General features: G+C 47.1%; 2 protein-coding genes across 19 annotated transcripts in view; one reads left to right on the top strand and one right to left on the bottom strand.

Annotated features, from left to right (window-relative positions):
* The window catches only part of Papln (papilin, proteoglycan like sulfated glycoprotein), a 60710-nt gene that overhangs the window by 23702 nt on the left and 22731 nt on the right, over positions 1-14277 (top strand). For 3 of the 4 annotated variants that reach the window (XM_020175126.2, XM_074067592.1, XM_074067593.1), the window contains exons 23-27: positions 539-676; positions 1320-1447; positions 1546-1654; positions 3964-4130; positions 7551-12315. In XM_020175126.2, coding sequence (XP_020030715.2) covers positions 539-676; positions 1320-1447; positions 1546-1654; positions 3964-4130; positions 7551-7726 — 718 coding nt within the window. In that variant the 3' untranslated portion in view covers positions 7727-12315. The remainder of the gene's footprint in view (positions 1-538; positions 677-1319; positions 1448-1545; positions 1655-3963; positions 4131-7550; positions 12316-14277) is intronic. The other variant, XM_074067594.1, reaches the window with a different exon arrangement.
* Numb (NUMB endocytic adaptor protein) overlaps positions 11470-14277 on the bottom strand; it is a 137815-nt gene continuing 135007 nt past the window's right edge. For 13 of the 15 annotated variants that reach the window (XM_074067600.1, XM_074067595.1, XM_074067596.1 and 10 more), the window contains 2 exons: positions 13467-13613; positions 11470-12280 (listed from right to left, as the gene is read on the bottom strand). In XM_074067600.1, coding sequence (XP_073923701.1) covers positions 11565-12280; positions 13467-13613 — 863 coding nt within the window. In that variant the 3' untranslated portion in view covers positions 11470-11564. The remainder of the gene's footprint in view (positions 12281-13466; positions 13614-14277) is intronic. The other 2 variants (XM_074067607.1, XM_074067608.1) reach the window with 1 other exon arrangement.

Here is a 14277-nt window from a genome sequence, read left to right as displayed (position 1 = left end):
TGGCTTCTTGATTGAGCTGGATCTCGGGGAAGGAAGGGAAGTCCTCACTCTAAGCTGCTGGGAGTAGTGAAGGTTCATGGACTCAGGACTCAGTAACCAAAGGAGGGAGGCTCCCAGAGTTTAAGGATCCAGGAAGTGCTTCTTGGAGGAGGAGGGCACAGAGCTGGCTCAGTTTATGGGGGTTGGGGGCAGGGCTGAGGGAGGGTCAAAATCAAGGTCCTCATAGTGAATATGCAGACCAGGGAAGAGATGGATGGAGATGCTGGTGTGTGTGTGTGTGTGTGTGTGTGTGTGAGAGAGAGAGAGAGGGAGAGAGAGAGATAGAGAGAGAGAGGGAGGGAGAGAGAGACAGAGAGAACACCCCTGGTAGCTTTGAGACTTTCCTCTTAATTAGTGATAGTGTCTTACAGAGAACAGAGTGATTTTTGGAAGCTGAAATTGACTGGAGAAGTAGAAGGGGATGCAAGTAGAGGTCCCCATGGGAGTGGGGGAGGCAGCGACAAAGGCCCCTCATGACTGTGAGTGGCTTGTTTTTCAGGCTGCGTCTGGACCGGACCCAGCCCAGGGTGGTGGACACCAGTCCAGGCCAGCAGATCCTGTTGACCTGCCGTGCTGAAGGCTTCCCGCCCCCAGCCATTGAATGGCAGAGAGATGGGCAGTCCATCTCGTCCCCCAGGTTCGTTCAGCTCCTCTCCTTCTTCCTGTTCTGCCTCCAGCCCCTCCCCATCCTGTAGAGGGTTGAGGAGGATGCAGGGCTCTCAGGAGATGGAGCTGGGGGCACTGGGCAACTGGGCCAGTCAACATTTGGCTCCCTGGGCCTTTCTAGAGTGGGGTTGGTGGACAGAAATAGGCTGACTAACAGGCGATGGCTGAGGAAGGAGATAGACTCAACACAGTCTTGACTGAGTCCTAATTGCTGACATTTATTGAGTGTACGCTGAGTGTGAGGCTTGTTCTTTGGCGGATAATCTGCAGAGACACACTGAGGCACATGCTGTCTTCCCCATTTACACATTGGAGCTTAATACCACACAGCTCACAAGCGGTAGGTAGAAAGAACCAGGATTGGAGTATGGCAAAAACTAGAAACCCAACCCAGAATTATTTTGTATCAGAAAACTTGAAATGATTTCTTAGGCTTAAAAGCCAGATGTTTTCAAGAAAATTAAAGTGCCGGCAGCTGAAGGCAGTGAGGGCCTGAGGCCCAGGACTCTTCAGCTAGATCTTCCTGCTCAGCCTCTCATCCCTGCCTCCCTGCTTCTCCTGCCCCAGGCCAGGCCTTCTTGGGCTGGAGCCAACTGACTGTGTTTGGTCCCAAGACACCAGGTGCAGCCTGATGGCTCTCTGCTCATCAGCCAAGTAACTGTGGAAGATGGAGGCTTCTACGCCTGTGTTGCTTTCAATGGTCAGGACCGAGACCAGCTTTGGGTTCAGCTCAGAGTTCTGGGTAATGTGGAAGTCCTGAGTGGGGTAAATGGCCTTTAAGGTGAAGTGGCTTGATGGGGCAAAATCTGTGCAGCGGCTGACAGTGTTTCTTATGTCCAGGGGAGCTGACAATCACAGGCATGCCCCCTACTGTGACAGTGCCAGAGGGTGACACAGCCAGGCTGCTGTGTGTGGTGGCAGGAGAAGGCGTGAACATCCGATGGTCCAGGTAGGGTGGTATTCCATGCAGTCCCTGTGCTTACAACCTTAGCTGTGGTGGTTCACCTTTCTGCCACAAATGTCACAGTCACCACTGCCCCCATGCCTTCTTCAAGGTCTGGTGCCAGGGACAGGGACTGCAGCCCCCTCGTCCTATGCCATGAAGCCCTGTAGGACAGCTTGCTTTGCCACTGGTTAGGATACACTCATTTTCTCTCCTCTCCCCTCCCCTCCCCTCCCCTTCCTTCTTCTTCTCTCTCCCTCCCTCCCCTCTTCTTCCCTCCCCTCCCCTCCCCTCCTCTCCTATCCTCTCCCTTCTCCTTTCCTTTCCTGTTCTCTGTCTCTGTCTCTCTCTCTCTCTTTCCTCCCCCGCCTTCCTGTATCCCTCTCTCTGACAAGGTCTCTTTTGAGGCTGGCCTTGAACTCACATCCTCTTGCCCCAGTTTCCCAAGTGCTGGGATTATAGACCAGTCTACACTAGGGTTTCTTAACTTCAGCATTGCTGATGTTCTGGATCAGCCAAGTTTGGTTGCTGTTTGGGTCCTGTGTGTTTTCAGGCTATTTAGCAACATCCGGGACATCTCCCCACTAGGTGTCAGTAACATTCCCATCCCAGTTTATGACAATAGAAAATGCCTGCAGACATAGCAGATCTCCCTGCACTAAGACCCACAGCTCACTCAGCTTTGGGGACTTCAGTGGCCTTTTACCCAGATTGATTGGTCTTTTGTTCATTCTTTCATTTTGTAAGTATTTTTGACTGCTCCCTCCCTGGAATGTGTAGGGACTAGGCTATCCTCTGGGGACTTTGGGGTCATTTGAACCCCAGGGCACCCTGGGCAGGAGATGGCCTTGTGTCCCAGGAGCTCCAGATGAGGTTTGCCCCAAGTGCTGTCTGCACAGAGGAGGGCGAGGCTGTTCAGGCCTGGAGAGGCCAGGGTTAGTGACTGCAGTGGGCTGTTAATGACTGACTGTAATAACTATAATGATTGGCTTTAATGAGGGGAATGTTCCAGCAGAGGCAGCAGCAAGTTGGGAACAGGCTGTGCACTGGTAGGAGAGGTGACAGGACCTAGAGGTTAGCTGCCTCTGGTGTGGCCTGGATGCCTGGGGCTTCTGTGCTCAGTGTCCCCCTCACAGCATGACTGCTCAGCTTGTCTCTATCTGGTTACCACTCTACTCATATTCCAGCCCCTGTTCCAGGAGAAACTGTCCTGGCCAAGGCCACCAATCACCTGCTTGTTCCTAATATCACAGGACACAGCTCAGTCCTTACCTGACCTGTAGTGCTTTGCTAACTACCTGCTCCATCTTATGTGCTCCCTTCCCTTGGCTCCAGGAAGCCCCGTTCAGGGCTGTGCCTCAGGCTCTGTCCTTGGTGACCTCACCTGGGACAACCTTGGAGACACTCTTCCTGAGGCCACCTTGTGCTGATACACTTCTGGGTCTGGACTCCCGGAAGCCAGACCTCAAATCTGACACTTCTGATGTCTCTTAGGTACCCTAGATCCAAATGGTGAAACATAACATAACTACTTCTCACCCCTACTTTGGGTCTCCCTGATTGGAGGGACACCACAGTGACCCATACCTGATTGCTTCCTTTCCACCTCCTACACCTGACCTTTGCCCAGGTCCCTTTTTTTTTTTTTTTTTAAACTGCCTATGTCATCTGCCCCATATGCACCAGGCAGCAGCCACTTCCCTGGTTGCTCTTCTTCAGGGTTCCCCCCACCCCCACAAGCCCAGTTAGTTCCTATTTAGCTCAGACCCCTCCACCAAGTCCCAGGAGCCAATCCAAACTCCTGGCCAGAGCCCAAGAACCAGTTGACTGACTCCTGCCCTGCCCTGCATTCCGCGTGCACTTACTGCGTACATCTTCCCTCACTGCTGTCCTTGCTGTGGCTTTGGCCTTCCTGAGTCCCCATGGTCACCTCTCTTGTCAGACAGTTGCTGCCACTTCCTCCTTCTCTTTAGACTTTCTTGGAGGCTCCTGACCACCTGCATTTTCCCTGGTGCCCTGAAGGCAGGGGTGCTAGGTGCATGTGTTGCTCGTGAGCACAGGGCCCCCGACCACTGAAAAGCCGTTGTGGATTCTGTTGTGGATAAGAGGCAAATTTACCATGTCTCAGATCGGTGTGCTTAGACTCTGTTATTTTGTAATGTTCTTGTGCCTTTTTGGTGTGCCTGTCCGGAGCATCAAGGGGAGGGATGGTTGGCCCTAGAGTGGCCTTTGACAACTTCCTCTGTGTCCCAGGCCTCCTAGGGCCTAAAGACCAGAGAACCTGGACGGCACATGCAGTGCCTTCTCCCCTCTAGGAATGGGCTGCCAGTGCAGGCTGATGGTCACCGTGTACACCAGTCCCCAGATGGCACGCTGCTGATCCATAACTTGCGGGCCAGGGATGAGGGTGCTTACACGTGCAGCGCCTACCGTGGAAGCCAGGCAGTCAGCCGCAGCACCAAGGTCAAGGTGGCCCCGCCAGGTATGAACACCTGTCTATTAGGGTGGTGGGCACATTCCCCAGAGCACCTGCTCATCCTCCAGGGCTGGCTGTGGGTGCCTCCAGGCCAAATCTTAGCTTCTGGGAGTATTGCTTGGGGCAAGGGGCTGACCTCTCCTGAGCCTCGCTTTCCTCCTTGGTGCAGTGGGCTGCCCCATCACTGAGCTGCGGTGAGGATGAAGGATGCCAAGCACTGGCAGTAGCCCAGCAGATGTTAAGCATTGTCATTTACACTTGCCAATTTTATTTTGAAATGTATGATTGGCCAGGATTTCATGATAATACTTAAAGCAGACAGATCACTACGATCTGTCCCTTCTATCCAGGGTGGCAGAAGGTGGTCCTGTGGGGATAGGGATGTAGCTCAGTGGTAGAGCACTTGCCTACCAAACATGGGTTGCACATGTGAGGCTCCATCACAGCACCACAAAATAAACACATAATTTAAAATTAAATAGGCCTTATTCTTAAAAAAAAAAAAGTGGTCCTATGAGTGCAAAGTGCCTCTAACCATTTGAGCATATAACCCAGACCCAAGAGGGCAGGGGCTAGCGTCATTCTTTCCCCAGTGGGACAGGTACCCAGAGATCTTAAGGGTGTTTCCACCAGTCACACTGCACATTAATGGCCCAACTGAGGACTAGAACCCAGGTCTTTTGACAAATCAGGGTTAATGATAATATTATTAAATAATACATTAATAATTATTACACCTGTAATGCAGTGAACTGTTGCCAGCATTATTGAATAATTTGACACTTTAGCCTCATATCTTCCAGCTCCCAGTCTTTGTGAGTTATCATAGTTCAGCAAATCTGAGTATTGTACTGTAGGATGGTACCACTTTGAAAAAATGCTGTCAATTAAATGACACAGAGCTGAGACATCTGTTAAAACACAGACCAATCTGAAAATCAGTGCATTTCAGAATTGGTGAAATAGATTGTGGCTTAATGTTCAAACTCCTCACCAGAGCTGTGTTCAAATAAGCCAGAGGGCAGGGGGGAGGGGCACTCTGCCCATCTGGTTCTTCTATGTGTGCCTGGTCCTGGTTCATTGAGGGCCTGAATAGTGCCCCAGGCCAAGCGTACAGTTCTTAGAGAACTGGTCCAACCTTGGGGAGGGTCCTGGCCTAGACAGTGCCAAGCCCCCTTCCTGGCTAGATGTTCAGAACAGTCATTCTGTAGACTCACACCAGGAATGCTGGTCCATGCAGGGATGGGCCTACTTGCCTCTTGGCTGCTACACTGAAGGATGGGAATTGCCCAGTGCCAGAGGGTAAAGGTCTGTGGTTGAAATGTTGCTTTATGTATGGAGCTGACACTCAGGCTTCCAGTCTGTGAGCTCCTGAGGCAGCGGCTGAGACCCCAGGGCCCAGCATCAGCAGGTGCTCAGAGAGCTGGGGGGGCCAAGTGTGTGCATGCATGAATGAGCACAGCATCTTGGCACAAAGCACCACATTGCAGGAACTAATTTTCACCTCTACTGTGTCCAGAAAATCAATCTCCTGTCCACATACTATCCAAACTTACAAGACTTGAGACAAACCAAATGCAGAGTTACTGTGAGAAAGAGAGCTGTTAAGAGAACCCAGATATTCTTGTTTGTGATTAGCTATAGACACATCTACAGAGGAAATCAAATGATAACCAGAAACTCGCTTGATGAAGAAGTCGGTTGGGGTCCCTGTAGATGTGTGGCTGCAACCTGAGTCCACTCATGACTTCAGTCAGGCCCCTCTTCTGCCCTCTGCTGGATGAATGTTGTCCATTTTAGATATTTTGTGGGCCCCTTTCCTGACTACAAACTGTCCCTGTCTCTTCTTGTCTTTACCTGTAATCATGCCAGTAACCAAGCTGCACGTCTGCTCTCCCCCGTTGTTTTTCCAGGGTCATATAGTATGAGGCTGGAATTACAGCATTAGCATTAAGGTGGGAGGCCTTGGGCTAGTCATATTCTGGGGTAAGAGTAAGGGACTACCAGAGCCTACAAGAGTCAGGTGAGGAACAGAAAATACTGTGGGGATGAAATGTAAACTGTTACTTTGTCCTGCCTAATTTTATTTTTATTTTTTTGGCAGTACTGGGGTTTGAACTCAGGGCCTTGCACTTGCTAGGCAAAAGCTCTACCACTTGAGAGCCATGCTCCCAGCCCCTTTTTGCTTTAGTTATTTTCCAGATAGGGTCTCATGTTTTTGTTCAGGGACAGTCTTAACTAATCCTCTGGTTATACCAACGTGCAAAACCTAAGGCCACTCTCTGCTTAGGTTTAGTTTTCTTGTGGTGCTTTGAGGGACCCAGGGATGAAGATACATGCCCTGCCCTGGGTGGGACCCTGGCTTTAGGGAAGATGCTGTTCAGGTCTAAGCCAAGCTGATCCCCTTCAGAAAGAAAAGAGAACTCGATCAGGACATTCAGCCCTAAGATGCAGTGGAACGAAGCTCTCACAGGAGCGATAAGAAGCTGTTAGTACAGCTGAGGGAGTGGCTCAAGTGATAGAACACCTGCCTAGCAAGTGCAAAGCCCTGAGTTCAAACTCCAGTACCACAAAAAAAAAATTAGGATATGTCTTTAAAAGAAAAAAGCTACTAGTAAAGTTAGAGGAAGGCACAAGGGCTGTGCTTTTTTTTGAAGGCAGAGAAAGGTTTATTATATGGCTCCACACATGGTGTGGAAAGAGGCAGAGTAAGCACTCAGTTCATTTTTAGCCATCTTTGGAATACAGACAAAGAATTAGGGCAGTGGACAAAGGTATGCATAGTTAAATAGTTCCAGTCACAGGTGTGGTCTGGCTGGTTATTATCTCAGTCCTTGCTCTGGGAAGGGTTTGGGAGTTGTTATCTGGAGCCAGGCAGGTGATCCACCCTGAGGGCCTACAGTTGTGGGTAGTTTTGGTCACAAGGGCTGTGTTCTCAGTGTAGCATTAGAGCCACAGTTAACAAGGCTTTTCCTGTTACCTTGTTCAACATCCATTGCCTTCTCTGGTGGAAAAAGAAAATGGGGAACCTGTTATCTAAGGTTCAAAAACTTGGGGGCTGGAAGAAGCCAGCAGTGAAGGAGATGACACAGCTCTTGCTGACAAGTTCTATTTGGGACTGATCTTAGCCTGTCTTCCTCCCAATCCAGAGGCCAGGGCAATTGTCCTTCAGCTCTTCAGCTATCACTAGTAAGGGTAGGGTGTTAACTTGAAGAGATGTTTAATGGTCTAGTCAGTAAATACGGGGTGTCTGTCTGGGAAGGACTGTTTACTGGGCTGAGGCCACAAATAACAGAAGGACCACTGCATGCTGAAGTGAGGCTGGCAAGTGGGTGGAAATGGTAATCTCTCTTAGCGCTTTGTGCTTTGCTTTTACAGAGGGCAGGTGAGTCTGCCTCACCCCTTCTCTCTCCTGTTGTTCTGCAGCACCAGCCGCCCAGCCCAGGGACCTGGGCAGGGAGTGCATCGACCAGCCGGAGCTGGCCAACTGTGACTTGATCCTGCAGGCCCAGCTCTGTGGCAATGAGTATTATTCCAGCTTCTGCTGTGCCAGCTGTTCCCGCTTCCAGCCACATGCTCAGCCTGTCTGGCAGCAGGGATGAAGGCTAGCTTGGGCCCCAGCCCTGAATAGTTCTCTGAGAAGGGAAAGGAAACTTGGCCTCCTCTCTCTGGCCCTTTCAAAAACTCACCCAGTGCCAGCTTCTCCCTGTGGTCCTCAGCAGGGACCACAGGCTGCTGCTGAGCTGTCAAGAAGAGGAATCTAAGGACAAGCTTTCCTTTATCATTTCTGTTTCTGCTGTAGGTTGAGGATCCCTTATTTGAAATGCTCTGGATTAGAAATGTTTCTGATTTTGGAATATTTTGTATACTTTACCATTTGAGCATCCATAATCCAAAAATCTGAAATGTTCTGAAATCTGAAGTACTTGAGTGCTCTGTCAACATTCAAAAATGTCTGGGTTTTGGAGCATTTTGGATTTTAGGCTAGAGATGTTCGACCTATACAAAGGATCTGTTCAGTGCATTTTTAAAGCAAACATTCAGGGTTCTCTTTAAAACAGTTTTAAAGTACTCTGTGTGTGTGTGTGTGTGTGTAATGATTTCAAAATTATTGCCCACTTCCTTAGGGGAATGCCACCTTCTGCTGTGTTGGGAACTTTTGCTAGAACCAAACGTCACATGGGGTCACATGGTGGTCCACCACTCTAGTTACTCATCTTTCTAGGTAGTGCCACAGTCAGCTTCAAATCCTGTCAGTGCATGGAGCTGACAGTATAATGCTTGTGAAAGCTGTCAGCAAGTAGAATGAAATGTAAGGCCTCAGTATCGAGATCAGGAATGAAAAAGCCATTTAGCATTGTTATCTGAGCATGAAAGAACTGGAAACACTCCTTACTTCATTGGGAAGCTCAAGCCCTCTAAGGCTGACATGCAAAGCTGGGTGTGAAAGGTTATGTGTCTCCTTTGTAAAGCTGACTGGCCTGCTCTGTGCAATGACAAGGAGCTTCTCTCTTCCTAGGCAGGAATCTGTGAAGCAGAATATTTGCTGTCAAAGAAAAACCAGAGTATTGTTAAAAACAGCATTAGCAGAGCTGGTGGAGTGGCTCAAGTGGTAAAGCGCCTGCCTAGCAAACGTGGGGCCCTAGTTCAAACTCCAGTACCATCAGAACAATAAAAAACCCAGCATTAGTAAGAGGAGCCATGGTGGTGGGGGGGAGACACAGTAATAGGGAAGTAGCTTCAGAAATAGTTGGAGTTGGAAGAAGTCATCCTTTTCCTTTTAAAACCTCTCGTTCATCAATACTGAAACAAGCCTGGAGTCAATGAGCTGCCAGGTCACTTTCCAGTTTGCCTTCCTACTTTGCTAGACACAGGAAAGACAGGTAACACAGGGACCAAAGCTCCGAAAGGTGACTCTGACTACCCACACACTGGCTGGAAACAGATCAACTGTGTCATGGGCAACTGATGCTTCTCAGTCTACCTCTCATTCAACAAGGGAAACAGAGGCAGAGGTCTTTTTCATTCCCCTTAAAAATACTGAGAAACATTCTTTTCATTTATCACAGCAGGTTTTGCTGTAGAAATAGGAGAGTAAGGGCCACTTTCTTGGATTCTCCCATTTAATGAAACCAGAATTTGGCCTGTTGATACACATACTTCAAAGTTATGTCTGATATTAGCTTGCTCTCAGCAGCTAGTCTCTTAAAACTACTCAGAATAGAGTTAAACCCACTCCAGACCAGTGATTCTCATTCCTATTTCCATATTGGGAACTTAAAAAAAGTAAAAACCAAAACAACCTGTGGTTACTCCCCCCACCCCCAAATTTAATTGATCTTGTGTATAGTCTGGGCATTAGGGTGGTTTTTGTTTTTTTGTTGCTAGTGGACATTGTGTGTGCTGCACACACACTCTTACCACTGAGCTACAGTCCCAGCCTTGGGTTTTAGCTTATTACTATTTTTTTTTGGAGGTACAGGGGTTTGAACTCAGGGCTTCATGCTTGCCAGGTAAGCATTCTGCCAGCCCCAGTCCTGGGTTTTAGGATTTTAAAAGCTCTCCAGGTGATGCACAGCCAATGTTGAGAAGCACTGCTCCAGCACGAGGTGGGACTGAGATTCTGTCTTTCTAATCAGATCAACCAGTACTTAAAATATGAATTTAAGGATATACTAGTCCTGCCAGGTGCTGGTGGCTCACACTATAATTCTAGCTACTTGGGAGGCTTATATTGGGAGGATCATGGTTTGAAGCCAGCCTGGGAAAATAGTTCATGAGATTCTATTTCCAAAATAACCACAGCAAAAATGGACTGTGGTTCAAGCAGTAGAGCGCCTGCCTTGTAAGTGCGAAGCCTTGAGTTCAACCCTGGTCCCCTCCACACAAACAAGGATATACTAGTCTTGGTAACAGATTTTCTAGCCACCAAAACTAGGACTCTGTAGTAGCAGTAGCAGAGAGAATTAAGACCAACAAATAAAAGTAAATTCACTTGCAGATAAAGAAAAGTAAAGAAAGAACAGCTCTTTATGGGCAAAAGCTTCTACCACGAACATTTATTTTTGTTAAAGCAGATTATAAATTCTCATCAGTACAAATATATATATATATATATATATATGTATGTATGTATGTATGTATGTATGTATATATAACTTACATTTGATTGTAAGGCCAACGTTCAAAAGTAAAAATGAGATGGGATCTCATGTTGTTACCCGAGGTCAAGTGGCTGAGACTGGCAATGGGATGTTCTGTTCACTAGGGGGAGGGGGACATGGCTCACAAAATGAGTAAAACCAGAATCCCCATTCTCACAGAACATGTGGGAACAAAATTTAAAGGGCAAACAATCAAAACCCACATTACAAACCAATACAGTGGCCCTGTGTTTCCTTCTGTGGATATGATTATGTCACTGTCACCTTAGTGTTAAAATAAAGGATTAACATAAGGAAACTGCAACAATATATAAAAGATAACATATTCTCTAGAGCGTATTTAGGTTGATTCCATTAAAATAATGACATTAGAATTTCATGATAGGTTTAAAACCAGGACAATACTGCTCTTTCATTTTCTTTATTTAAAACTACAACCTAGTGACTGTATTGGTCATAAGTATGATTGTTGTTGTGATGTGCTACTTACAATGAATGCTTACAAACAAGCCAGGGATCCCGCCTGCAACTTTCAACCCTTCCTCTTTTTACTTCAATAGGCATCAATGATAAACCAATCTTATGTACAATTTCTTACAACTAACCCTTTTACTTTTGGCAAGATTACTTACAACTCATACAACTTTTTAATATTGAGAACTATTTAAAATATTCTAAATGCATAAAAATAAAGATTTTGGCTTTTTGATATATATTTATAACATTTATTCTGTTACTCAAAATGGAAGCTCACCTTTACCCCCAAAATATAGCTCTGCTGGGCAGTTGCTGCTGTGCACTCCCAGAATTCTGGCAGCACAGCCTGCCTCTTTTCCCAGTCTGAGCCCAACCCACCTGTTCTTTATCTCTAAATCAGGCCAGTACTGAGAGGAGGCAGGTGAATGAAGGGAGATCATTTTGCTTTCTGTTGTTGTGTTTTATATTCCAGTAAGTGTGCTTTGAATATAGATTCCTGTTCAGATACTTCTGCCTCTCTGTTACCAGAGATTTATAAGGGGGTGAGGGAGGCAGGTACAGAGGGCAACATCTCCTGGAGTTCTTTAGCCTAGCTGCAAGATAGTCTTCTCTAGGAATGGTTTTCCCACTTCTTTTAAATCATCTCTCACTGCACTCTGTGCCTAGACTCGCTCCTTGGGACCTTTGGGATTAGTAAAAAAATGTACTGATCAGGGAAACAAAGTCCCCTTTGCTTCTTTGATCTCCACACTCTGCCCTTGCCTAGGTACAGACAAGATACATAAACCACAGAGATTGCCTAAAGTTCGATTTCAAATGTCTTCTGTAAGTCACTGGAGAAAGGGTTGGTAGGGGAGGGATTGGTACGCTGCTTAGACTTGCTTTCTAATGCAGCCCACTGGGCTTCGAAAGGATCCACTGGGCAGACACCTGCAGGAACCTCTGTGTGCTTGTCTCCTGAGGCCAACCTGCCATCGTCTACACCATTGAAAGCTGCAGAACCGTTGAGGTGCTGAGCAGGAGGCTTAAAGAAGGGACTGGCGGTGGCACTGCTTGTCTCATACTGCGGGAATGTCTGCTGCTTGACCAGGCTGGGTGACTGATGGGGGTGAGTGGCCTGAGGATGGCCTGCAGTGCCAAACATGTTGGCTACCATTTGGGATGGGGTGATGCCCACTACAGGCATGTTAGGGGCTGGATAGGGCATCCCATTGGCCACAGGATAGGACTGGGCAGGGACAAAGGCTGGCTGCAGGGGTGGGACTACACCCACTGGCACAGGCTGAGAGCTGAGGAATGTGTTCCCTTGGAAAGGCGGTGCGGGCTGGGAGATGGCAGTGGGTGGAGGAGGCTGGAGAACTGGCTGCAGAGGGACAGTTGAGGCCTGGGGCTGCTGGGCCCGGACACTCTTTGATACTTCTTCTAACCAGCGGTCAGCCTCGGAGGGAGTACGTCTGTGACCAGCCTGGAAGAGACCTGGAGAGGCAGCACCAGAAGATTGACCCCACTCAGTTCCTGGAACCAACAAGATGAAGAGAGACAACAGAAGAGTTAGTGGCCTCTTTCCTCACCTTATAACCTTGGTTATTTGAATGATCCTAACGTGTAGAACAAGTCCCCAATGGGGCATTTTGTGGTTCTGGTACATGGGAGGAAAGTATTACTAGCCAAGGAGATTTTGTGGTAGGACAAATACTTGTCAGACTATGCTGCTTCTCAGCCATGTTGTTGGGCTGTTTAGGTATGGCTTGAATGCACTGAATCAAGGCAGCTGGCTGGTATCAGAAACCTTTCCTATTACCATGGCTCATCTATAGCACAGAAACTAGCTTGCACACACTCTAAAGGGCTTGAGGGATTCATTTTTGTTTAATAGGGCAAAAAGACAGTAACCAGTGAACTGGCCATACCTTACTGTACCCTGCCTGTACCATTTCCAGACATATGTAGCCTTTCTGATGAAAGTTTAGTAGTTTTTTTTTTTTGTGGTACTGGAGTTTGAACTCAGGGCCTACACTGTGAGCCACTCCACCAGCCCTTTTTTTGTGAAGGGTTTTTTTGAGATAGGGTCTTGTGAATTATTTGCCCCAGCTGGCTTTAAGCCACCATCCTCCTGATCTCTACTTCCTGAGTAACTAGGATTTTATAGGCATGAGCCACTGGCACCTGGTAAAGTTTAGTATTTTAAAACACTTTGGTATTATAATAAATACATGTTCATTACAGAAAAACTAGTAAACACAGAAAAGCAAAGAATAAAAAGGGCTTTTTGTAGCACCTTTGGTAGGCTTGCCATTGCAGGGTTCCCTCTTCCTTATAGGTATGTCTGCCAAATTCTGTGATGAGTTCTCTGGGACTGGGCTGAGGAATCTGTGTTTTATAAAAGCTCTATGGATGGTTCTGTTCTATTAGGCCTAAGAACTATCAATCTAACCTATTTTGTTCCCTTCATCACTCCCCCTCCCCCCGCCTTTTTTGGTGGTACTGGGGTTTGAACTCAGGGCCTCACACTTCCTAGGCAGGTGCTCTACCACTTGAGCCAAGCCTCCAGTTCTTTTCTTCATAACAGTTTATTTCCAGGAAGGAACACACTTTTCCTAAAAGGACTCTTCTCTAGTTCCCCTCAGGTAATTGGCTGATTTTAGAACCAGGGTGATTTATCTGATCCCAGAATCCTCACCACCATCTGCGGCCACCTTACCCGGATGTGTGGCTGCAATTTCCTTGTTAGCAGCATCAGGGGCATGGGCCCAAGGGTTGGTTTCACGTACAGGCATTGCTACGGGTGCTAGAGCAGTATGGGCTGGCTTAGCAGTAAGCACATGGAAGGCTGGGTCAGTGCCATTAGCTACAATGGGAGCAGACAACATCAGTGGAGTTAATTCATGCAGGGTGTACAAACGACCCCATGAAGCTGGGTCAGTCAGGCCAGGGTACAATATTGATAGAACAGCAAGACAAAACAGCTAATGTTGGGATAACCATGCTATCTTGCAGTGCATACACAATACATGCCTTTTGGCAAAGAAGGAATTAGAAGCTGTAATTAAAGCAATTGTATGATAAAGTTCAGTGACTCTCCTGGGAAAATATGTGTATGAGAAGAGGGGAAATGAAGCCTATCAAAAAAATTCAAATGAAGTTGAACAAAGCTGTTTTTATGAGCAGCAAAAAAAACTATTCCAGATATAACTTAGCCTTTGGCTTAATTACGTAGATAAAGCATCTCATTCTTCTATACTTTTCTGAAAGGTCAAATTATGCCAACAATAATAATAGGTCAAATATAATGATTTCTTATTAGGTGCTGGGCACCAGGCTAACAGTATTTTAATTTTCTCAAAAGCCACATAAGGCTGGCCCTGGGGAATGAGTTCCCAGATGTTCTGCAGATGCCTGAAACCTTGGACAATACTGGATACTATATGCACTATGTTCTTCCCTAGACATATGTATCTATATGATAAAGTTCAATTTATATAGTAGGCACACTGAGAGATTAATAACAATAA

The sequence above is a fragment of the Castor canadensis genome, chromosome 3 (genome assembly GCF_047511655.1).
Source record: "Castor canadensis chromosome 3, mCasCan1.hap1v2, whole genome shotgun sequence".
Classification (NCBI taxonomy): Eukaryota; Metazoa; Chordata; class Mammalia; order Rodentia; family Castoridae; genus Castor; species Castor canadensis.
Note: the sequence above shows the minus strand (reverse complement) of the source record. Positions and strands in the feature narration are given on the sequence as shown.